The following is a 24,055-nucleotide window of genomic DNA, read 5'->3' as shown; positions in this document are numbered from 1 at the left end:
TGATAAAAAAACTGAAATTAATTCCTTAGAAGATGTGGAATACTTGTGGATACAGTTAAGAAATTGCAAGGGTAATGAGACCCTGCTGGAAGTTATACTGTATATGATAGTCATGGGGTATTTCAGTATGTAAGTATATTAGGAAAATCAGGTTGGTGCTGGATCCCAAGAGAAGGAGTTTGCAGAATGCCTACGAGATGGCTTCTTGGAGTAGCTTGTGGTTGAGCCCACTAGGGGATAAGCATTTCTGGATTGGGCGTTGTGTAATGAATAAGATTTGATTAAGGAGTTTAAAGTAAAGGAACTCTTGGGACACAGGGATCATAATATGATAGAATTCACCCTGCAGTTTGAGAGGGAGAAGTTAAAGTCAGATACAACAGCATTACAGTGGAATAAAGAGAATTACAGAGGTATAAGACAGGAGCTAGCCAAAGCTGACTGGAAGTGGACACTAGCAGGGATGGTGATAGAACAGCAATGGCTGGAATTTCTGGGGGCAATTCAGAAGACACATGCTAGATACATCCCAAAGATGAAAAAGTATTCTAGAGGGAGGATGAGGCAACTGTGGCTGACAAAGGAAGTCAAAGACAGCATAAAAGCAAAATAGAGGGCATATATTAGAGCAAAAATTAGATTGGAGGATTGGGAAGCTTTAAAAAAAACACAACAGAAGGCAACAAAAAGAGAGACAAGATGAAGTATAAAGGTAAGCTAGCCAATGATATAAAAGAATGTGTCAAATGTTTTTAAGATGTAAAAGGAGTAAAAGAGAGGTGAGGGTGCATATTGGAGAAAGCAATGTTACTAAGTATTTTGCATCAGTCTTCACTATGGAAGACGTTAGCAGTATGCCAGAAGTTCGAGAGTGTCTAGGGGGCAGAAATGAGTGCAGTTGCTATCACTAATGAGCAGGGCTGAAGGGAGCTATGTTACCTGGATCAGATGGATTACACACCAGGGTTCTGAAGGAGGTGCTGAAGAGATTGTGAAAACATTAGTAATGATCCTCCACAAATCACTGGATTCTGGAATGTTTCTTGGAGGACTGGACAATTGCAAATGCCACTTCACTCTTTAAGAAGTAAGGGAGACAGAAGAAAGGAAATTGTAGGCCAGTTAGCCTGACTTTGCTGGTTGGAAAGATGTTGGAGTATATTATTAATGATGAGGTTTGAACTTAGAGTCACATGATAACAGGCCACAGCCAGCATTGTTTCCTTGAGGGGAAATCTTGCCTGACAAATCTGTTGGAATTCTTTGAGGAAATTACAGGCTGGATAGACAAAGGAGCATATGTAGATGTCGTTTACTTAAACTCTCAGAAGGTGCCACATATGAGGCTGCTTAACAAGATAAGAGCCCATGGTATTACACGAAAGTAACTAGCTTGGATAGAACATTGGCTGACTAGCAGGAGGCAAAGGGTGGGAATAAAGCGGGCCTATTCTGGTTGGCTAACAGTGATAATTGTTTTTCGACTTGGGTTGATATTGGGGCCATTTCTTTTTGTGTTATACTGTATGTTAATCATTTGGATGATGGGATTCATGGCTTTGTGCCTACAACTGCAGACAATAGAAAGATAGGTGGAGGGGCAGGTAGTGTTAATGTACAGAAGGTTTTGAACAGATTAGAGAATGGGCAAAGAAGAGGCAGTTGGAAGACAGTGTAGGGAAGAGTATGGTCATGCACTTTAGTAGAAGGAACAAAGGTGTATACTACTTTCTAAATGAGCAGATCATTCAAGAATCAGAGATACCTTGTGTAAGACTCCCTAAAGGTTAACTTGCAGTTTGAGTTGGAAGGAGAGGAAATGCAATGTTAGCATTTATTTTGAGAAGACTGAAATATAGAACATAGAACAGTACAGCATACTACAGGCCCTTTGGCCCACGATGTTGTGCTGACCCTCAAACCCTGCTATCTGCAACATCACCAACTTTTGTGTCGTCTTGAAACTTGCCAACCCACCCTGCTATTCCCACATCCAGGTCATTAATAAAAATCATGAAAAGTAGAGGTCCCAGAACAGATCTTGTGGGCCTTCTGCAGGCAAGCCAATTCTGAATCCACCTGGCCAAACTTCCCTGGATCCCATGACTTTGACTTTCTGAATAAGCCTACTGTGTGGAACCTTGTCAAATGCCTTACTAAAATCCATGTAGATCACATCCACTGCACTACCCTCATCTATATGCCTGGTCACCTCCTCAAAGGACTCTATCAGGCTTGTTAGACACAATCTGCTCTTCACAAAGCCATGCTGACTGTCCTTGATCAGATTATGATTCTCTAAATGCCCACAGATCCTATCTCTAAGACTCCTTTCCAACAGCTTTCCCACCACAGATGTAAGGCTCACTGGTCTATAATTACCTGGACTATCCCTACTACCTTTTTTGAACAAGGGGATAACATTTGCCTCCCTCCAATGCTCCGGTACCATTTCCGTGGACAACGAGGACATAAAGATCCTAACCAGAGGCTCAGCAATCTCTTCCCTCACCTCGTGGAGCAGACTGGGGATTATTCCATCAGGTCCCGGGGACTTATCCATCCTAATGTATTTTAACAACTCCAACACCTCCTCTCCCTTAATATCAACATGCTCCAGAACATCAACCTCACTCATATTGTCCTCACCGTCATTAAGTTCCCCCTCAGTGGTGAATACCGAACAGAAGTATTCATTGAGGGCCTCGCTCACTTCCACAGCCTCCAGGAACACCTTCCCACTTTTACCTCTAATCGGTCCTACCTTCACTCCTGTCATCCTTTTGTTCCTCACATAATTGAAGAATGCCTTGGGGTTTTTCTTTACCTTACTCACCAAGGCCTTCTCATGCCTCCTTCTTGCTCTTCTCAGCCCCTTCTAAAGCTCTTTTCTTGCTACCCTATATTCCTCAATAGACCCATCTGATCCTTGCTTCCTAAACCTCATGTATGCTGCTTTCTTCCACCTGACTAGATTTTCCACCTCACTTGTCACCCATGGTTCCTTCACCCTACCATTCTTTATCTTTATCTTCCTCACTGGGACAAATTTATTCCCAGGGAGCGGTGATCACTGTCCCCAAGATGCTCACCCACTGAGAGATCTGTGACCTGACCCGGTTTGTTACCTAATACTAGATCTAGTATGGCATTCCCCCCAGTTGGCCTGTCAACATACTGTGACAGGAATCCATCCTGGACACACTTAACAAACTCTGCCCCACCTAAACCTTTGGAACTAATCAGGTGCCAATCAATATTAGGGAAGTTAAAGTCAACCCTGTTATTTTTGCACCTTTCCAAAATCTGCCTCCCAATCTGCTCCTCGGTATCTCTGCTGCTACCAGAAGAGATAGATATATAGAAGCAAGGGTGTAATGCTGAGAATTTATAAGGTATTGGTCAGATCCCACTTAAATTACTGTAAGCAGTTTTGGTCCCCCTATATAAGTAAGGATGTGCCAGAAATGAGAGGGTCCAGATGAGGCTCATGAGAATGGTCCCAGGAATGAAAGGGTTAATGTATGAGGCGTGTTTGATGGCTCTGGGCCTGTACTCACTTAAGTTTAGAAGAATGAGGAGGATCTCATTGAAACCTATCAAATGTTGAAAGGCCTAGACAAAGCGGATGTGCAAAGGATGAGTCGAGGACCAGAGGGCACAGCCTCAGAATAGAAGGACAATCAGTTGGAACAGAGATGAGAAGGGATTTCCTTAGCTAGAGGGTGGTGAATCTGTGGAATTCATTGCCACAGAAGGCAGTGAAAGCCAAATCATAGAGTATATTTAAAGCAGAGGTTGATGGGTTAGTCAGGGTGTCAAAGGTTACGATGAGAAGTCAGGAGAATGGGTCAAGAAAGATAATAACTCAGCCCTAGTGGAATGGTGGAGCAGAGTCGATAGGTCGAGTGGCCTAATTCTGCTCCTGTGTCCTTTTGTTTTATGTTCTTTAGCTTGTTGACATGACTATTTGGACCTCTTTAATCAAAGACAGCTCCAGCCTCTAATTCCTCCATCTGGACTTCAGAAGGTGAGAGAAGTAGCAGAGCCTTGTCCACTGACTGATCCGCTAGACCCCAGGCAGGGAGCAATTGAGAAAGTGATCCTGTTATCCAGGACTGAGCCCAGGGGAAGAGTAGGCTCCAGGGGAGTGGATGGACAATCAGACCAACTTACCTTTCACAGTGCTGCCCGGTGTAGCCCGGTAGACAAGCTGAACACGTGTAACCACCCACACCATTGCTCACACAGATGGATGAGAACCTAGGAAAGAAAGACTTCTGAGACACACACCACAGAAACATCACTTCCACACAGTCAGATGCATTTAAACCTATAATGACCCACAAGCTGGGATCCGCTTTGTGCTGCTTTAACAATGACCCTGCTAGGATCAATGACTGACAGTGGCAAAGGTTGTGAAGAGGGACATGGAGGATGTGGAGAGCATGGTCTGCCAGAATTTAGCAATGACTCTCTCACATCACTTGACTGCTAAACTACAGGGAGATAGTTATGTCATTCAGTCTCCTGCTAAAGCATCAGTGGTGAAAATAGAAACAGAAAGGACTCAGTAGGTCAGGCAACATCCACAGAAAAACATAGAATCTTCCACAAGCTCAGTGGTTTCCGCAAGGGTGGGTGACATGGCCAAAGTCAGGACCTTGAGACCTCTGACAGACACCAAAATACAACCAATTGGTTAAGCAGAAGCTTATGCTTCAAAATTATACAAATTGACAGCACAGGACTGTATAACATTCTTAGTTGCATGTAAAGCACACTGAATGAGTTATTAAATGTTAAGTGTTTGTTTAACTAGGTAACTTACTGGTTTTCTGGGATTGTCAGAGGACAAGCACAGGGTTGGCAATCCTCTGGAGTACTGGTTGTGGCATCACCATAATACCCAAGGGCGCAATGAGCACAGAACTCCCCAGCAGTGTTATGTAAACAGTTCTATTTGAAAGAGTTAAAAAGAAAATTGCTTTAATTAAGTCAATTTCATACTAGATTGTTGCTTGGCTGTCTCAGTGTATTAGATATCAACATATGTAGAGAACAAAGTACTCAGCTCATATCGATTTTCTGTTGCAGTAAATCCATCTATTCAAGCTTCTTGTACCACTGGATGCAAACAACTCATCCTCTGCCAATAGTCAATGAACACATCCCATCAGCGAGTTGCTCGATAGTCATGGAGCATACCGATGTTGTGTTGTCATCTGGACTTATGGTGTACCGTTGGATGGTGCATGATCCAAAAAAAATTTGAGTGATTGTCTTGGCTGTTTTTATTGTTATTGCAAAACCCTCTTGAACGCTGGTACGTGCTACATGCAGTGTGTTGTGTACTGCTGGTACTGTGCTTCACACCTTGGCGCCAAAAGAACGCTGTTTCATTATTCATTTATAATTGAATGATCATTGAACTTGAATACAGTTAAATTTCTCTTTGATGATTGAATGATGCTCCCTACAGTTGGAAAAGATTATGAAGTGTAAATATTGCTGACTTTAACAACGTGTCCGAGCGAAGTGTCACTTCTTCCCCATGTCTCACTCCATTCACATCCTCAGTAAACTCTCACCAAACTTGCCTTTGGACTAGTGCCGAGGTCCAGTACCTGCACATGGCATGACAGCCACTCTCACAGAGAATCGGAACAGGTCTTTCACACCACCAACTCCGCACCAACCATTGAGCACACAACCATCTTGCACCCGTCACATTTTGTTCTTCACACATTATGGAACTGGAATCGATGTATTATTGTCGCACATACTGAAAAAGTCTTACATACTGTTCATTATACAACGTGGTGAGGTCGAACAAAGTAAAACTATAACAGTGCAGAGGAAAGTGTAACAACTACAGAGAGAGTGCAGTGCAGGTAAACAATAAGGTGTAAGGTCGTAATGAGGCAGACTGAGAGATCAAGCAGCCATTTTAACATACTAGGGAACCGCTTGTCTGGTTAGTAAGAGCAGGGTAAAAGCACTCAGGCTTTTGAAGCTTCTGAAGGAAGAAGAGACAATTCTCGTCGATACTTCATTGCCTATACACTTGGACCACTTTACAATGATCAATTAAATGACTAATTCTCATATCTTTGGAATATAGGAAGAATGTGGAGCCTTTTCAAGGATAGCAACATCAGATCCCAGGACAGAATGTGGTTCATTAGAGCTGGAGCTTTGCAATATCAACACTCATTGTCAAAGCAGGGACTAGAGCCATTATCAACAATAAAAGAAGCACTGCTTTGCTCCAATAAAGTACACAATGCTTCGTGAAGAGGCAGGCGTGATCTGGATAGGTCTCTCTGGGTCCTTAACCAGAGTTGTCATATCCAGTGGTTACCCCTCTTAAAAGCTTACATCTCCTGTGTTATCTGCACTCTCTACCCAGCCTTCCTTCAGTGTGATCTTCTTTGGTGAACCAGCACCATCACTCCCAATCTGCCTTCCCAGATAGACATATGGAAAGGTTTTATCACAAGAGATTCAGCTGTTTGCAAATGCCCACTGTAAAAAGTAGTCTCTCGAAATGAAGATGGTCAGAGCTTGAGTTCTTTTTTGAGAAGAACATCGCTGTTCATTGAACATTCAGAGTATCCCTCAAGGAACTCCAAAACATATTTCATATTCATATTTATTTCAATGTAAAATTAACTTGAATACAAGTTTCCCAAAACTTTGCAACATGGTATCTAATACAGTACTGTGAAAACAACGGGCAAAACCTAGCTGGATTTAATTTTTACAACAGTTTGTTTGACTGGTACTGTTTTAGGCCTGCAATGGAAAGGTTGTGCTCTAAATCACAACCATGATACAGTGGTACTGTGGAACGCACAAACAAACATCAAACTCCCAGCCCACAGCCTTCTCTATTCTGCAGCATTCCTACTGCTTAATGCTCCTGGTCCCTGTGAATGACATTGACTGAAGTATGACCTGGCTACCAACACCTGTTGTAAGGTTGAGTTAGACTCGATTCACACCAAAAAATGTTCACAACTGGCTGGGCTAATGCTTCTTTTTGTCATTACCCTGAAAATTCTCTCTTTGAAGATGCATGAGCTATTCCTCTTTGAAGGCTTTTGCTGCACCTGCTTTCTCTGCCTTGTCAGGTAGTTCTCAAGACCCTAAAAACATTTCAGGGCAACTAAAAAGCTCCTGTCTAGTTCTTTTTCATTATATCTATTACCTTTTGAAACACATCAATTAAAATACACCCCCTTCATTGATTTGATAAGCAATCTTCAGAAATTTAAACATTATTGAAATACCTTTTAACAGCTTGGTGAAATTGTAATTAACTTAGAGCCAGAGAGGCTCCCAAGGTCTGCAATGAAATACTACCACCTCCAATAGGATTCCAGAACTGAACTGGTTGGTAACAATACAGAGTGGTCACTGAATCCAAAGCATCCTCATACAATTAGGGACCCATTGCTTTAACTAGCCAGGCAACAGGCTGTTTTTACAGGCCTCCTTTGCCTGATGGCTACACAGTGAAGTGTAGGCCTGAAGCAAATGGGTTTCAATTCTTTGTGCAACTATAAGATTTCGAGTACTCTGTAAATAGGCTCCTTGCACCCAGAAGCTTTTAAAATCTCTAGCATTCAGAAGATGGTAATTGTGGGACATCTTCAATCTGTTTCACAGCTAATACTTATCGCTACAAGAGATCCATTGGAAACATGGGACAAGCATACTTGGACAAAGAGAAAATTTGCCATTGAGCACTTTGTATTAAATTACTGACACACTGAAGTGGACAGGAATTCCTGGCTTTGTGGCAAAGTTTGCAGATGATACAAAGATAGGTGGAGGGGTAGGTAGTGCTGAGGAAGCAATGCGATTGCAACAGGACTTAGACAAATTAGAAATATGGGCAAAAAAGTGGTAGATGGAATACAATGCTGGGAAACGTATGATAATGCATTTTGGTAAATGGAACAATAGTGCGGACTATTACCTAAATGGAGAGAAGATTCAAACATCAGAGGTGCAGAAGGACTTAGGAGTCCTCGTGTTAGACGCTCAGAAGGTTAATTTACAGGTCGAGTCTGTGGTAAAGATGGCAAATGCAATGTTGATATTTATTTCAAGGGGTATAGAATATAAAAGCAAGGAGATAATGCTGAGGCTTCATAAAACACTAGTCAGGTCGCACTTGGTCTGTCTAGTTTTGGGTGCCATATGTTAGAAAGGATTGTCATTGAGCACTTTGAGTCCAGAGGAGGTTCATGAGGATGATTCTGGGGATGAAAGGGCAAAATACGAAGAGAGTTTGGCAGCTCTGGACCTGTACTCACTGGAATTTAGAAGAATGTGGGGGGATCTCATTGAAATCTACCAAATATTGAAAAGACTGGATAGGGTGGATGTGGAGAGGATATTTCCTGTGGTGGGGATATCCAGAACTAGAGGGAACAGCCTCAAAATTGAGGGTAACCTTTTAGAACAGAGGTAAGAAGGAATTTTTTATTTCACCTGAGTGGTGAATCTGTGGAATGCTCTGCCACAGACTGTGGTGGAGGCCAAGTCCATGGGTATATTTAAGTTTCCTGATTGGTTAAGGCATCAAAGGATATGGTGAGAAGGCAGGTGTATGGGGTTGTGTGGGATCCAGGATCAGCATTGATGGAATGGCAGTGCAGACTCAATGGGTTGAATGGCCTAATTCTGCTCTTTATGTCTTATGGACTGTGAGTCTACGTACCACGCAAGCACCAGTCTCCGGATGGCAAGTGTCCGAGTGTCCATTACAGTCGCACCGCTCACAGTGTCCCAGGTACAGACCTCCTCCAGTCCTCGTGTAACCAGGTGCACAGTCCTAGGAAAGAAAAATAAGAGATTCACATGCACGGCTTCTCTCAAGCATCCTCCTCGTTGCACTCTGTTCTGTCAAAGCAAGGAAAAGTAATCTGAAAAATCCTTGCTAACTCACTGGGCATCGAGAATCCACCTGGAGATCAGGTCTGGGCTGCAGTTTCAATGGTCTCATAGTTCAGAGTAAATTTATTATCAAGGCACATATATTTCACCAAATACAACCGGGAGATTTGTTTTCTTGCTGATATATCTTTCAGTAAATCCAAGAACCATAAATGAATCAATGAAAAATGGCAAAACAACAGGACGGGTAAACAAGCAGTGTGCAACTGACAACATACTTTGTAAATCAAAAGAAAAATAAATAAACAAGCAATAAATATCAAGAGCATGAGGTAAGGAGTCCTTGAAAGTGAGTCCACAGCTTATGGGAACAATTCAGTGATGGGGTGAGTGAAATTATCCCCCCGGCTCAAAAAGTCTGATGGTTGAGGGGTAGTAACTTTTTCCGAACCTGGTGGAGTGAGTCCTGAGGCTCCTGTACCTCCTTCCTGAGGGCGGGAATAAGAAAGGAGCATCAATTGGGTGGCGGATCCCTGAGGATGGATGCTAATTTCCTGCAACACTTCGCAAAGATGTGCTCAATGGTGGGGAGGGGATTTACCCCCTTACAGACTGGGCCATATCCACTGCTTATTGTATGATTTTTCATTCAAGGGCATTGGTGTTTCCCTACCAGGCTGTGATGTAACAGGTCAATAGACTCTAAACCATACATCTACAAAAGTTTACATGAGTGAATCTGCAGATGCTGTTAATAAATAAAAACACAAAATGCTGGCAGAACAGGATCACCCTCCTGATGAAGGGTTTTGGCCCGAAACGTCGTCACTACCTCCTACCATAGATGCTGTCTGGCCTGCTGCCAGCATTTTGTGCTTTTATCTACAAAAGTTTGTTCAAGTTTTAGATATCACGCTGACCCTTCACAAACTCTGAAGGAAATAGAGGCAATGTTGAGCTTTCTTCAAAATTGCCTTACATGCTGCACCCAGGACAGGTCTTCTGAAATTATAACACTGAGGAATTTAAAGTTGCTGACCCTGTCCTGATGGAGTCTGACCCATGGACCTCATGAAGTCAATAATCATCGCCTTGGTCTTGCTGACATTGAGTGAGAGCATGTACCATACAGGCAAATTTTTATTCTCCTTCCTACATGCTGATTCATCACCACCTTTGATTCAGCCTGCTATCAATCAGTGAACTTAAACACGGCATTGGAGCTGTGCTTAGCCTCACAGCTAGAAATATTAAGAGAGTAGAGCAGGGGCTAAGCACACAGCCCAAATGTCTTAAGGAATCTAATGTATAGACATTAATCAGCTGTCACTCTTTCTATAACCTCTTTAAAATAACTGCAGGTGCTGGAGGTCTTAAATAAAACTAGAGAATGAGAGAATTTCTCAGATCAGGTCATTTCTGTCTTTGAAGGAATCTGTACTTAAGTACACCTGAACTGTAACATTAACTCTGCTTCTTTCTTCACAATTAGTCTAACCTGATTGAATGTTTTGAAAAGGTAAAGTGAGGAAACAAAGAAGCAAGTTAGTGGGGAATGCTGATACCTCCAGGAAAGTCATCTCTGCAGGTGCACAGTAACACAGTACCACAAGACCTAATTCTCCAGTTTTGGAGAGCCTTCTCTCCCCTCTGGTCCTTTTCTCTCTCCTCACCTACCTGCTTCTTCCAATGACACACTACCTTCACCCTTTCCACATATTCCATTCTGCTATCACCTACAAACTCCTCCCACTGAGTTCCCTCCCTCACGGTTTGCACCTGCTCTCCACGTTTACCTTATTTGATTCCATGCTCCGCCTTCCTTTCCCATCAGATTCCATCATCGGCAGCCAGCATGATAGGTCGCCCACCATCACGTCCCAGCTTCTGTCACGATTCCCGATCATCCCTTCCCCATATGCCTTCTTCAAAAGGATCCATCCACTGCTTGCCATCTCTTGCTCCACCTCTTCAGTTGAGTCCCAAGATGACAGCTGTCCATTTTCCCCCTATCCCAAGCTACTGAGTTGCTCCAATTGTTAGCTCCACACCTAGACCCATCTGCTGTCACCAGACTGTAAATTTATAGTGTCATCCCAGAAACAAAACAAAGAGGGTTATAGATTGTCAGCTCTACCTTGTGTACAAGCCTCCCCACCTCTGAGGACATCTTCAAAAGGTGGAGCCTTAAGGAGGTATTCTTCATGAAGGACTCTCACTACTGAGGACAGGCCCTCTTCATATTTCCACCATCAGGGAGGAGGTACAGAAGCCTAAAGACCCACACTCAACAATTTCTTCCCCTCTGCTGTCAAATTGCTGAATGACCTATGAACTCATGAACACCATCTGATTGGTCCTCTTTTGCACTGTGCATTTATATTTATTGCAACTTCCTGCAGTTTATTATGCTTGCACTGTACTGCCACAACAACACATTTCATGACTTATATCAGCGACAACAAACCCGATTCTGATAACCCTGCAGTTGCTGCTCTCAACCCATTAATAAAACATTGATCACTGCAGGTATACCAGAATCCAAAGTACCATCACTGAGGAGCTGAGTGTCAGTTACGGTTACAAGATCGTAGCCTGGGGTGGCACTACAGTTACCTGACAAGACAGGCCGTGGTAGCCTGGTGGACAGTGACATTCCTCCACCTCTCGGGCTGGCGCTAGGCCGGTGTAGAAGGGCACCGCGATCTCCATGCTCACGTCAGACAGGCTGGCTGAGATCATCTCTGTCGAATAGGTGGCTCGGATGAGAACTTCATCCAGATCGGCCAGGACCATCAGCAGGTGTTCCCGGGTGGCAGGCTGCCCATCCGGACGTTTCCAGAATTGCTGAGAGGATGGAAGAGAATCACGACAGGCACAGGGTTCCTGACCAACCCACCCCCAACACTCCCCTGAGCCCCTACCACATCCGACCGAGGAGCCCACGTCACAGGTAGAACATGCAAACTCCACACAGGCCAGAACGAACCATGGTGCCAGAGTTGTGAGACAGTCAGGCCACTGCCCAGATTGCTTTCACATTTCCCACTTCTGACGTTGAAGCAATAAGCTTACCTCCTTGAACATGACTTCAAAGGTCCTGGTCTCTCCCGGCTGCAGCTGGTGAGTGTGGTAGGTGACTAATGTGATGTCATTACCCTGAAAGAGCAAAGGGAAAACATGTCCACACCCACAATCCACAGATTTCAATGGATGATCATGGAGAAGGTACAATTCTCCATGAATTGAACAGTGGTTTCTTTTACACAACAGCCAACAATCTCCCTTTAGCAGGGAATGCTCTGCCATGTCAATCCTCTTCCACAGGCTCAAATTTACCGAGGGTCTTTTTGAAGGATTGCACCTACTGTAAGCACACAGAAGGAACAACGATGGCAAATGTAACAATTGCTCGGCTTCATTTAGTGCCTGGAATGTCAGGATTGATTAAAACTGCTGCCACTTGGTAGGGAGAGAGGCTAACATTACAAATTAGCCCAACTGTGGGATGCCTCACACGCTTGACCAACTGCCTTGTGTGTGCTTGGACAAAGCAGGAAGGTAAAGGCTGGACACTAAGAGGCTGCAGAACCATCTACAGGTTCAGAATTTTGCTGGCACTGGGGGCAAACTGCATCACAGCTTATATACAGCTATGATGTAAATGAAATCAGCTCCTCATCGTTTTGCCCAGTGCAGGGAGAGTCTATAGCTACTATAGATCCATAGAATACTTCCCGTATGGAACACACACAAACTACTGGAGAAACTCGGCAGGCCAGGCAGCATCTATGGAAAAGGGGATAGTCGACGTTTCCCCTCTGTATGCCACTGGTGGAATAAGTCTCGCCTTCCCACAGAGCAATGCACTGGTGTAAGGGGAGGATTATCCTTCCTCCGACATGTCTGCATCCTTTCCAGCACTAGGAGAGCTGGAATTACTTCTCACGATGCGTGGCGAATCAGAGAAATTCTCCATGCTGCTGGGTTGTGAAGGTTGAATCATTTGCAGATATGTTACGAGAAGCTGGATACATTTTTTCAACGATCAGGGAATGAAGGGCTATGTGTGACTGCACAAGAGGAACTTTGTGGCCCTGTAGCAGATCAATCATGGATATCCTGAATCGTAGAGCAGGCCTGAGAGACCAAACAGCCTACTCCCGCTAATATCTTCTAGTGCTGTGTTTTTGAACTGGGATTAGGGAGGGATCATCCCTAGTGCCATCTAATCACACTTGGACCCCTGCATACCCATCTCATCCATATACCGATCCAAACTTCTCTTAAATTCGGCAAATGACTTCACCTGCACTATCTCCCGCTGGCACTCATTTCACACTCACGCTGCCCTCTGAATGAAGTAATCCCCCTCAGTTTCCCCTTAAATATTTCACCTTTAACCTATGACTTTTAATTCTAGTCTTACCCAACGATAAGGGTAAAGCCTGCTCACCCTGTACTTACCATAACTATGCCTCTCATTATTGTTTATACTTCTATAAGATTTCCCGTCATTCTATGCTCTAGAAAATAATATCCTAACTTGTTCAACCTTTCCCTATAACTCAGATCCTCACTCCTGGCAATATCCTTTCAAGCTTTTTAATATTTTTCCTGTAGGTTGGTGACCAGGACTGTGCACACAATACTCCAAGTTTGCCCTCACCAATATCTTGTACAACTTCAATGTAACATCCGAACTCTTATTCTCAATGCTCTAATTTACGCAGGCCAATGTACTAAAAACTCTCTTTATGACCCTATCTACCTGTGATCCTACTTTCAAGAAATACTAGATCTGTATTCCCAGATCTCTAGACTGTGGGCAGGTCCTGGTGGATTGGAAGACAGCAAATGTCACGCCACTTTTTAAAAAAGGATGTAGACAAAAGACGGGCACTATAGGCCAGTTAACCTAACATCTGTAGTCGAGAAAATGCTTGAAGCAGTCATTAAGGAAGAAATAGCAAAACATTTAGAAAGGAGTGGCTCCATTAGACAGATGCAGCATGGATTCAGAAAGGGCAGGTCCTGTTTGGCAAACTTACTGGAGTTCTTTGAGGACATAATGAGTGCAGTGGATAGAGGGGAACAGGTGGATGTCGTATACTTGGATTTCCAGAAGGCTTTCAATAAGGTGCTGCACAAGAGACTTATAAATAAGATACGGATGCATAGAGTTGGAGGAAGTGTATTGGCATGGATAGTGGATTAGTTATTAGAAAGAGGCAGATTAGAAAGGAGGCAGAGAGTTGATATAAATTTGTGTTTTTCCGGTTGGCAGTCAGTGGATAGAGGTCGGTGCTGGGCCCACAGCTGTTTACCATTTACATTGATGATTTGGAAGAGGGGACTGAGTGTAGCATAGCAAAAATTTGCTGATGACACTAAACTGAGTGGAAAAGTAAATTGGACAGAAGATATGGAGAGTCTGCAGAGGGATATAGATAGGTTAAACGAGTGGGCCAAGGTCTGGCAGATGGAATACACTTTGGAAAGAATAATAGAAGAACAGATTATTATTTAAAGGCGGCAAATGAAATGTTGGCCTTCATTGCTAAAGGGATTGAATTCAAGAGCAGGGAGGTCATGCTGCAACTACACAGGGTACTGGTGAGGCCACATCTGGAGTACTGTGTGCAGTCTGGTCTCCATACTTCAGGAAAGATATAGTGGCTTTGGAGGCAGTACACCAGGCTGATTTCAGAGTTGAAGGGGTTAACCCATGAGGAGAGATTGAGTCGCTTGGGGCTCTCCTCTCTGGAATTCAGAAAAATTAGAGGGTATCTTATAGAAACATACACAATTTTTAAAGGAATAGATAAGAAAGAAGTAGAAAAGCTGTTTCCATTGGTAGGTGAGACTAGAGCAAGGGGACATTGCTTTAAAATTCAGGGGAGAAGATTTAGGACAGAGATGAGGAGAAACTGTTTTTCCCAGACAGCGGTGAATCTGTGGAATTCCAGGGAAGCAGTTGAGGCTTCTTCACTAAATATATTTAAGATACAGTTAGATAGGTTTTTACATAGTAAGGGAATTAAGTGTAATGGGGAAAAGGCAGGTAGATGGAGCTGAGTTTATGGACAGATCAGCCATGATCTTATTGAATGGCCGGGCAGGCTCGATGGGCCGGATGGCCTACTCCTGCTCCTATTTCTTATGTTCATTCTACCATGCACCTCAGAGCCCTACTGTGTTAGTCTGCTCCTGGTTTGTCCTGCCAAAGTGCGAAACCTCACACGTTGCATTAAAGTTCATCTGCCATTTTTCACTCCATTTTTCCAGCTGGTCAAGATCACACAGCAAGCTTTCAAAGCCTTCCTTCCACTACCCATCCAATTTTGACGTCATCAGGCAGATGCACCACAATAAATTGTAAAATACCATTTCTTGTCTCCCTGTTCCATATTATTTCCTTATTTCTACTCTGTTTTGTTGTGCTTCCTTACGCAGTCCCGTAATTCTTCTATCCATTTTTTAAGAGCAATGGGAAGCTTTAATATGATGTGGAGCCTAACACCCTGGTTGTCCTGCATGTTGACCATGCATGCTCTTATCTTATTGTTCCAATGTGGACTGAAGCAGCAAATTAAATAATTATACACAAAATAACAAATAAATGCAACAGCTATAAAAAAAAGGGACTAGAAGCTAAATAATTTTCCAGTTACTCCTGAAGCAGCATTAAACAAGGCCTTATTTTGTCAGACTGATACCCAGCTGTTTGCCAAATCAAACCTGCAGAAACTGTCAGAGAAAACAATTTAAGTAAGAAACCCTTAATCAATTAAAGGTTTATTCCATCTCAGCTGAGTGGCCTGTTGTCTGATGTCTGTGCCTCTCTCCGGTGTTGGTAGCTGATACGTACCAAATGTTGAATAATCACCTTTCCCCAACCCCCAGATAAGGTCGGAACCCATTTCCCTGCTAATGTCAGAACTCCACCTTGCCATTCATGAAGAAATTAATACACAGTAGAAATCTAAAATTAATTGTTATGATCATTTCTTTCATGTCAACAAACTTGAATGAAACATGGCAGCTGGAATACTGTAGTGACGTACAATGATCTGGACATCTGCATCCAGGACTGTGGTACCCCGGAACCCCGAGTCGTAGGAGAGGGTATATCGAAGCAGTCCACCATAGGATGTCACCTGATGAAAGAAAATAAGAATTACACTCTTATTACACCACAGTGTTTGGCATTGCAAGAAAACACATTCTCCCTAGTACATCTCTCAGTCAACAGTCAGGTGCTACAATCTCACAAAAAGACAGCGAGCAATTTTATAACTTGCTGAAACTCATACCAGGTAAACTCTGAGCTGTTGACTAGAAAGTTATTACTTGCAGATTCTATTTATAACTTTCAGAAATTTGAAATTAACTAGTATTACAGAGCACTGCTCACAACCGGATTAGCACTGGTAAGCAACTGTGGAATGGAGCACCGAAAGAGAGTGAACTGGAATAGTGTTCGAATACCCGAAGAGATTAACAACTTGCTGCCTGCCACTGGCTGAAGCCGCTCCTTGATCCAGTGTTTGGAGATGGTTTTAGAAGGAGGGCAGATAAACACGAGCTGTGGGATGTTTAAACAAACTCCCTAACATTACAACTCAATGACCAAAGAATATTTATAGAGAGAAAGCTATTAATAGCAGTAATTGTAAATTGCAATCAAAGTATACCACTAATACAGTGAATAGCAGTACATATTGAGAATCACAATGAGCAATGCTCAGTAGAGAGAGTAGTTTCATCTCCATGAAGCCTCTGTTCAATACTGAATATTACTGTACATGAGTCATCTGCAGGTTACAGCCATCTTCCCTTTGGAAGTCTGAGACCATGTGTAAGGCTGCCCCATTAACAGAATCATCTGTTTTTTCTCACGATGAGACAGAAGCTCCAGATCAAAGTCCTTCACTGGATTTGGTTGAGAACTTCATCTAAATAAGTAAACATTAAGTTAAACCACTGCATCTGCTCAACTCTGTTACGAAATATCTCCATCTGCCACTGATCAGTGTTACGTGCAATGTTTCAATGTGCTTTTATCTCTATGATACCAGCTCCAAATAGCCAAAAGCTTTTCCCAGCAACACATACAAAATGCCAGAGGAACTCAGCAGGTGAGACAGCATCTATGGAAGAGAGTAAACAGTCGACATTTCGGTCCAAGGTTATTCATCACGATGAAGGGTTTCGGCCCAAGACGTCAACTGTTTACTCTTTTCCATAGAGGATGCCTGGCCTGCCAAGTTCCTCCAGCATTTTTTGTGTGTTGTGTTGGATTTCCAGCATCTGCACATTTTCTCATTGGTGAAGAAGCCAATCAGCCCAGGCAGTCTGCAGCAGTGGTTACTGTCCGATGAGGTCTGCTCCTGCTCTATCTACATCCACCGCCCAACCAACAGTAGCACCCTGCTCACTTCAGCTTTCCACCATTTCACACGATTCTTTTAGAAAAATCACATACATACCTACACTGAAAACACTGCTATTTTTGCTACTTGCTTAACCTTCTATATAAATAATAGCAACACACGTCCTGTATTTCAGCAAGTTACCATCAGTGGGGACAATAAACAGCAACCAAACTGGTTTACCCTCAGTGAGTGGTCTAATGTTAAAAAACACAGGAGGAAGGAATAGATTGGAAAAGACATCTTGAGTTATTTTAGCATAAAAGTTCTGGTAGGACACTGACGAGACCGGATCAGCTACACTGAACACTCAATGGATTGACTTAAATTGTATCATCCTTAAAATGTGTAATTGGAAGAATAGGCTAATATTCTCTCCATAATTTCAATGAGAATGAACAGTGCTCTTAATTAACTTCCCAAATCGTATGTGTGAATGCGCAGTCCAGGGAGGGGTAACACGTCCGGTGAAAGGGCTTGTCAACATCCATTCTGGAGCTGCTCACTCACCTTTGGACCCATCACTCAGCTCTCACCTGTGGCTCCAAGTACCTGCTTGCATGCAAGTGGCCACACCCCAGTACACCACTTTGATAGGAGGGCAAAACAAGGTGAGCGTGGCCAGCGGCCTCATACCCTGGTGAGATAAGGGCATGCCTGTCCTAGCATGTGAAGTCAGCTTCGGCAGACTGGGCAGATGAGAACAACAGTGAGATCCAGCAACTCAAAAGGCTGTTCTGTAATGCTTCATGGAGAGTGATGGGTATGGCAAGGCACAGAAGTAGTCGTGGTCATCCACTGCAACCAAGGAAGACCCCAGCTGGACTTCCAAGGTCAAAAGAGTGGAACTACCTCCGTACAAGAGCTTCCCACTTTACAGACTTTCCTGTCATTGTTGGATAAGATGGACAACTAACAAACCGTAGCTCCAGATTAACATTCTGGTGCTGATGTTCACCAACAACTATCTTTTCAGTGAGCTGCAAACATGAAAGTCTGAAAGCTAAAGTTGCATGAGCAAAACTTGATAGATGCTCTGATGATTTGACTATTGATGTGCATTAGGTGTGAAAGCTCGAGGGCTGTGAAACATTCTTTACCCCCAACCACAGAGGCTAATCCAATCAGTGCATCTCTCCTTAAAGAATATCATTCTAAATGAATTTCTCTTTAAAATGTTACTATTATGATGAACTAGAAGCAGTTGTATCACTCATATCAATTTAAACTCTTAACTGTGCAAAAAAAGAGGCTGAAGATTACTGGTTACCTTGTTGCCCAGATACTGGTGAGGTAATCGCCAATAGAAAATGTTTTCAGGCAGGAGGCTGAAGCCCTTGTAAAGCAGAGCATACTGGGATAGGGAAAGAGGCGGAGACAAGATGACGAGAGAAAGTTTACACAAAGCAGCAGTCAAAGCTATGGTCAGCAAAAGGCTCTGGAATTCTGTCCTTAGGTTATTTTTAAAACATAGTCTTCTGTACCCTCACCACACCTCCCCATCCCCCCCCCCCCACACACACACACACACGCACGTGCAAAAAACCTCCCCCTCATTTCCTGCTGATAAATTGAACACAGGTGTTTTTAATAGGAAATTATTAAAGTCAAGTTTCAAAATTTAAACCGTCATTGGGTATCAGAAGTAATGCATTTTGATATATGTGGTTAAGCAAAAAAATGCAAACAAGCAAGAGAATTACTTAATGGTGAACTCATAACTTTGAGAATGACTATCAGCCTGATATACCGGCATTTTTTCTCTTCATGGCCTCATGAACATTTCCCACTCTTCCTCTTCTATTAGCAAGATGATTTTCCATTTCATCGTCTTTGCGTGATCAGCTGAGAAGCCAATTTGCAACCCTGACTGAGTGTTTACCTAGAGTTACAATCTGCCAGAGTTTCCATATGTCTGAGATGGAATGCACATCCAGCTAGGAGGAGATCAAAGAGTTGGGAAGACCTGACTCCAGTGAACAACCTGTTTCTACAAATAATGCCTCCAAGGATCTAGGTGCAATCAAATGAGATGCAGACAATATTTTAAAGGGGAAGACGAAAGTTTAAAGAGAAAATCTCTCTTTCAAATGAAGATCAGCCATGGGTTTAAACAAAGCTATATTCACAGTGCATCTTCCATTTCCACTCACTATGAACTCTGCAATGCAGGCCACAGCTTGTTCTGTTGCCAAATTAACCACAGGAGGACTCATCCCTACCAGTCTGTGTGATGATTAGAAACCCAAAGAACCATAATTTCATCAGGTCATATAGCCTGAGACAGGCCCTTAGGCCCAACCCAACTAAAATGAGCGGGTCCCTTTTTCACCCAAATCTCTCTAAACTTTTTCTAATAGACTGGTGCACCATGGTTAATTCCAATACAAGTTCATATTTTTTTGGGCATCAGGATTAGGAACTTTAAGAGATCCTTAACCGGTTATTCTAATAATCTGGTAGAAAAGGTGGCAGGTGTTGCAGGTCTTTGAAGTCTGGCAGGATCCCTCCCTGTGGAGGGTGGTTCAAATGGAAGGAGAGTAAGTTTATGAAAATACTTTGTGTAGGCTCCAGGGTTAGTGAAGCTCTAAACAAGGGGCTAAGTTGCTGAATTGTGTATTTTCAACCAGTGCAAGGGAAATCCAATTAAGTTTCTTTTTCGTGACTTTTTCACTTACTTGCTGAAAATCTTTGCGACCTGCATCCAATTGGTTACACTCTAATAAAATCTAAATATCCTCTTCATCAGACCAATGCCAGATGGGCTTAGCTTACACCTAGCGTTGCTATGACAACCAGCACAATTAGTGATCAACAGCATCGACCCATCAATACCACACATTTTGAAGATATCTGCCAGGTTAGTGTGGATGCACCCAACAACCAACATTACCTCCATAGAAAATCAGGAAGCAGGGACAGGCTGACCTTTTATGTTCAGATCTGTTGAGAGCTGAGGAGGAGAGCTCTCCAGGTCTTCTCCCCAGCTCAACACCCAATAGGAACTGTCCACAACAATTTGCACATGACATGGGCACACTTCAGAGTTAACAGCAAGACCGCATCAAATATTAGTGCAGCAATCAGCAGGGGATAGTTTCATGCTAAAACCACATGCAAAATGGATCACATTACACGAACACATTGCTTTAACACCTTGGGCCAATGGAACTGGCATGGTTTTGTGGGCATTTGAGCAGCAGCTGCAACTAAACAGGTACCTCACCCAGAAATCTGGAGTCTGCAGTTCAAAAGGCTGACTGATTCACAGGGAAATGCTGGAAATCTGAATACCTGGAATATTTGTGGGGACATACTAACATCAACATTAGCTCAATGAAAATCAGTCAAGTTAAAACAGTCATGTTCTTTCTCTCTCTGCAGATGCTATCCACCCTGCTGTCTATTTCCAGCATATTCCCTCATGAGAAACTTTCTGAAGACAGTCACATCATTGTCATGCAGAAGGTCACAGAGGTTCTGGAACATTCCATGCAGCTAACCACAGCTACCTTCTCTGGCCTTGGGCCCCAAAAAGAGGAAGAAATGAGATTTGATGATTCTTGATCTTGCAAAGAGGGAATCTTAGAGGCACTTTTTATCTGTATGGAAAAATCAACAGCAGTTGAAAGCGAACACACACTTTTGCATTTTTTATTATTTCTGGCTTTTATTTTGTGATATTTCTACTCTGTTCTTGGTCAGTGCAACTGTAACGAAACCCAGTTTCCCTCGGGATCAATAAAGTATGTCTGTCTGTCTGTCATCCAAGCTTAATTTTCCTCGATTCATGGTTCAGGAGTGACAATGTTCCATCGAGTGTTACTCCTTACTCAAATGGGCAAGGCATGTGCGGGCCAGAACTGTGAAGGGGGTCTCTGTATGTTGAGGGAGGGCTCACATGGCATGGGGAAACTCAACAGTGGAGCCCCATCCACCTCAGCTATACACTGTAGACTGACCACTGCAAAAGGTGATTAGCTAAACTCAGAGTCTTCTGTCTATCCATGTCCAAGTAACCTTTCAAAGTGGGATATGGTTCCAAGATCTCCTCTGGCATCTGTGTGAAAATATTACTCCTCAGACTTTAAACTTTTCCCCTCTTACCTTGAACCTGTGCTCTCTGAATCTGCTGCCCTGTGAAAAAGATTCTGGCTAGCCATCTTAACTATACCCCTTGTAATTTTATTAACCCCGCTAAGGTCACCCCCTTCATCTTGCTACATTGCAGAGAGAATTACCTCAAGCTATTGAATCTGATGATCCCTCCATTCCAGGCAATATTATAGTCAATCTCATCTGCACTCTCTTGACAGCTATCATATTCCTCCTGAAGCTGGGTAACCAGAACCATTTATAAGTCCTTTAGTGCAGTCTAACTAAGCTTTGGTACAAAGCTAACGTGACATACCATAGGACGATGGAATGTGAGGCCACTCAGTCCATTGTCCTATACTATCCCGTCCTCACAGATTTTCCCTTTTAGTATTTATCCAAGAACCTGTTTGATAGCTAACATGGAGTCTGTTTCAGACAGAGTGTTCATGAGCAAAGTGACCTGCTGCCTATGAAATTCCAGCCAGATCTGCTTCTTACCGCTTGGTATTACATTCCAGTCTATTACGGTTTGGTAGAAACAGCTTCTTCACTGTCACACTATCAAAACCCTTCACGATGTTAAACAGCCTTCACATGATCTCAGACCCCGTCCATTTCAGCCCAAGGCTTGGACAATGAACATATCTACTGGCAGACCAATGAATCACACGTCCCTTTTCAAGGGTGTGCACTCTTCGGTTAAAGGAAGCTGTCTGCCCCATCATCTTCATCCACCTATAGTAACTTGGTAAGTAGCTTAGGCAACAAACAATGTGCTAGAGAAACTCAGTAGGTCAAGCAGCATCTGTGGGAAGAGGAGCAGTGGAACTGGAAGGAATTTCCATTGCTTTGATGCAAAACATTTCCTCCCCCTACCCCCACAGTTGCTGCTTGGCCCACTGGGATGGAGACTAAGAGCAAAGCAGCGAGGATACATGCTCTTCAGCCCAATGAGGCAATGAAGACCGTACTGCCCACACGGCTAGTTCCAATTTCCTGTGTTTGGCCCCGCCCCTCCATGTACCTATCTGAAGAGCTTCTTAAATAACACTACTGTACCTGCCTCAACCACTTTCTTTGGCAGCTGGTTCCAGAGAGTTACCACTCTATTTGTGAAAAAGTTGCCCCTCACGTCTCTCTTAAATCTTCACCCCCCCCCCCCCATCCCACTCACTCAAAACCCATGTCCTCTAGTCTTGGACTCCCCCAGCCTGGGGAAAAGAATGCTATCATCCATCTTACTGGTGCCTTGCACACTTATAAACAATCCCTCCAACAGACTGCTGCTCCATACTCCAGCATCTGCACTCCCATATGTGCCCTGCCCTGTTAAAGAACTCCCTTCATCCTGCAATTGGGCATAAACAGCTGGAGAAGATTCTCAGTCTATGGACGTGAACCGTTCAGTAATTGGCCAACATTTTGCCTGAAGGGAATTACTGTTATACTTAATTCACATTAATTTGAACATGAGTCAAAACTATTTGAACTGTCTGAAATGTGCATGGCTACCATCAGAAAACAATAACTCTCCTGCACCTTTCTTTTAATACAAGACAAGAGTCAAAAGGCATAGAAACAGGTCCTTCAGACAATCATATTCATGATGACCATCAGGTATCTAACAATACTAATCCCATTTGCCAACTCTTGGCTCATAGCCTCTTCTGCTATCGATTTTCACATGTTCATCAAGTATCCACTTTCACCACCCACTTTGGCAGCTGATCCCAGGGTCCAAGGATCCTGTGAGTGTAATCTGCTCACCCTCAATTCCCTCAGAGGGCTCTTGTACCTTACCCTGTAAACTATGTCCTTTGCTCAAAGGTGCCGCTGCTGAAGGGAAAGGTTTCTGGCTATCCACACCAACTTTACCCCAAATAATTCTGAAATCCTCAGTCTTTTCTGCTCCAAGGAAAAGAAATGCAGCTTAAAACCTGAAACACTCCTCTTGGTGGTTAATGTTGAACAAAGGGTGGGGGAGCAATTGAATAATATTCCTACCCATGGGATCCAAAACTAGGTTTTGTCAGAGTATTCTTGCACAGAAAGGGCTCTTCAACCCAGCTGGCTCATGCTGATCAAGGTGCATATGTATGCTACTCCTATTTTCCCACATTTGGCCCATATCTCTCTAAACTTTTTCTATCCATGTACCTGCCTCAACCACATCTTCTGGCAGCTTATTCCATATACAGAGCACCCTGCAGGTGAAAAAGTTGCCCATCAGGTCTCTATTATATCGTTCCCTCTCAATTTAAATCTATGCCTTCTAGTTCTTGTTTCCCCAACCCAAAAGACTGTGTACATTAACCCTTTCTATGCCCCTCATGATTTCATACACCTCTATAAAATAAACCCTCATTTTCCTACACTCCAGTCACAAGTCCCAACTTGCTCAACCTCCTTCCAGTGCTACAATGGATTTCTCTGAAACTGCCACAGTGCTGCACAGGATTGGATGTGAAACAAGGACCTTCCCTAGCCTAAAAACCTCAGTCAGGATACACAACTGCTGCTCCCTCCCCGTCAACATCATCAGAGGTGCTGCCAGGGCTGTGCGCTGAGCTCCCTGCTGTACGGTCTGCTCACACGCGACTGCATGGCCAAAC

General features: G+C 43.3%; 1 protein-coding gene across 3 annotated transcripts in view; it reads right to left on the bottom strand.

The window, feature by feature from the left end:
* The window catches only part of hspg2 (heparan sulfate proteoglycan 2), a 521,654-nt gene that overhangs the window by 188,431 nt on the left and 309,168 nt on the right, over positions 1-24,055 (bottom strand). For all 3 annotated transcript variants that reach the window (XM_059951673.1, XM_059951675.1, XM_059951674.1), the window contains exons 34-39: positions 15,978-16,070; positions 11,986-12,069; positions 11,527-11,757; positions 8,735-8,848; positions 4,832-4,959; positions 4,177-4,263 (exon numbers count right to left, since the gene is read on the bottom strand). In XM_059951673.1, the coding sequence (XP_059807656.1) occupies positions 4,177-4,263; positions 4,832-4,959; positions 8,735-8,848; positions 11,527-11,757; positions 11,986-12,069; positions 15,978-16,070 (737 nt within the window). The remainder of the gene's footprint in view (positions 1-4,176; positions 4,264-4,831; positions 4,960-8,734; positions 8,849-11,526; positions 11,758-11,985; positions 12,070-15,977; positions 16,071-24,055) is intronic.

This window comes from Hypanus sabinus, chromosome 27 (genome assembly GCF_030144855.1).
Source record: "Hypanus sabinus isolate sHypSab1 chromosome 27, sHypSab1.hap1, whole genome shotgun sequence".
NCBI classification, from domain to species: Eukaryota; Metazoa; Chordata; class Chondrichthyes; order Myliobatiformes; family Dasyatidae; genus Hypanus; species Hypanus sabinus.
The sequence above is the reverse complement of the archived record's forward strand: the minus strand, read 5'-3'. Positions and strand labels throughout refer to the sequence as shown.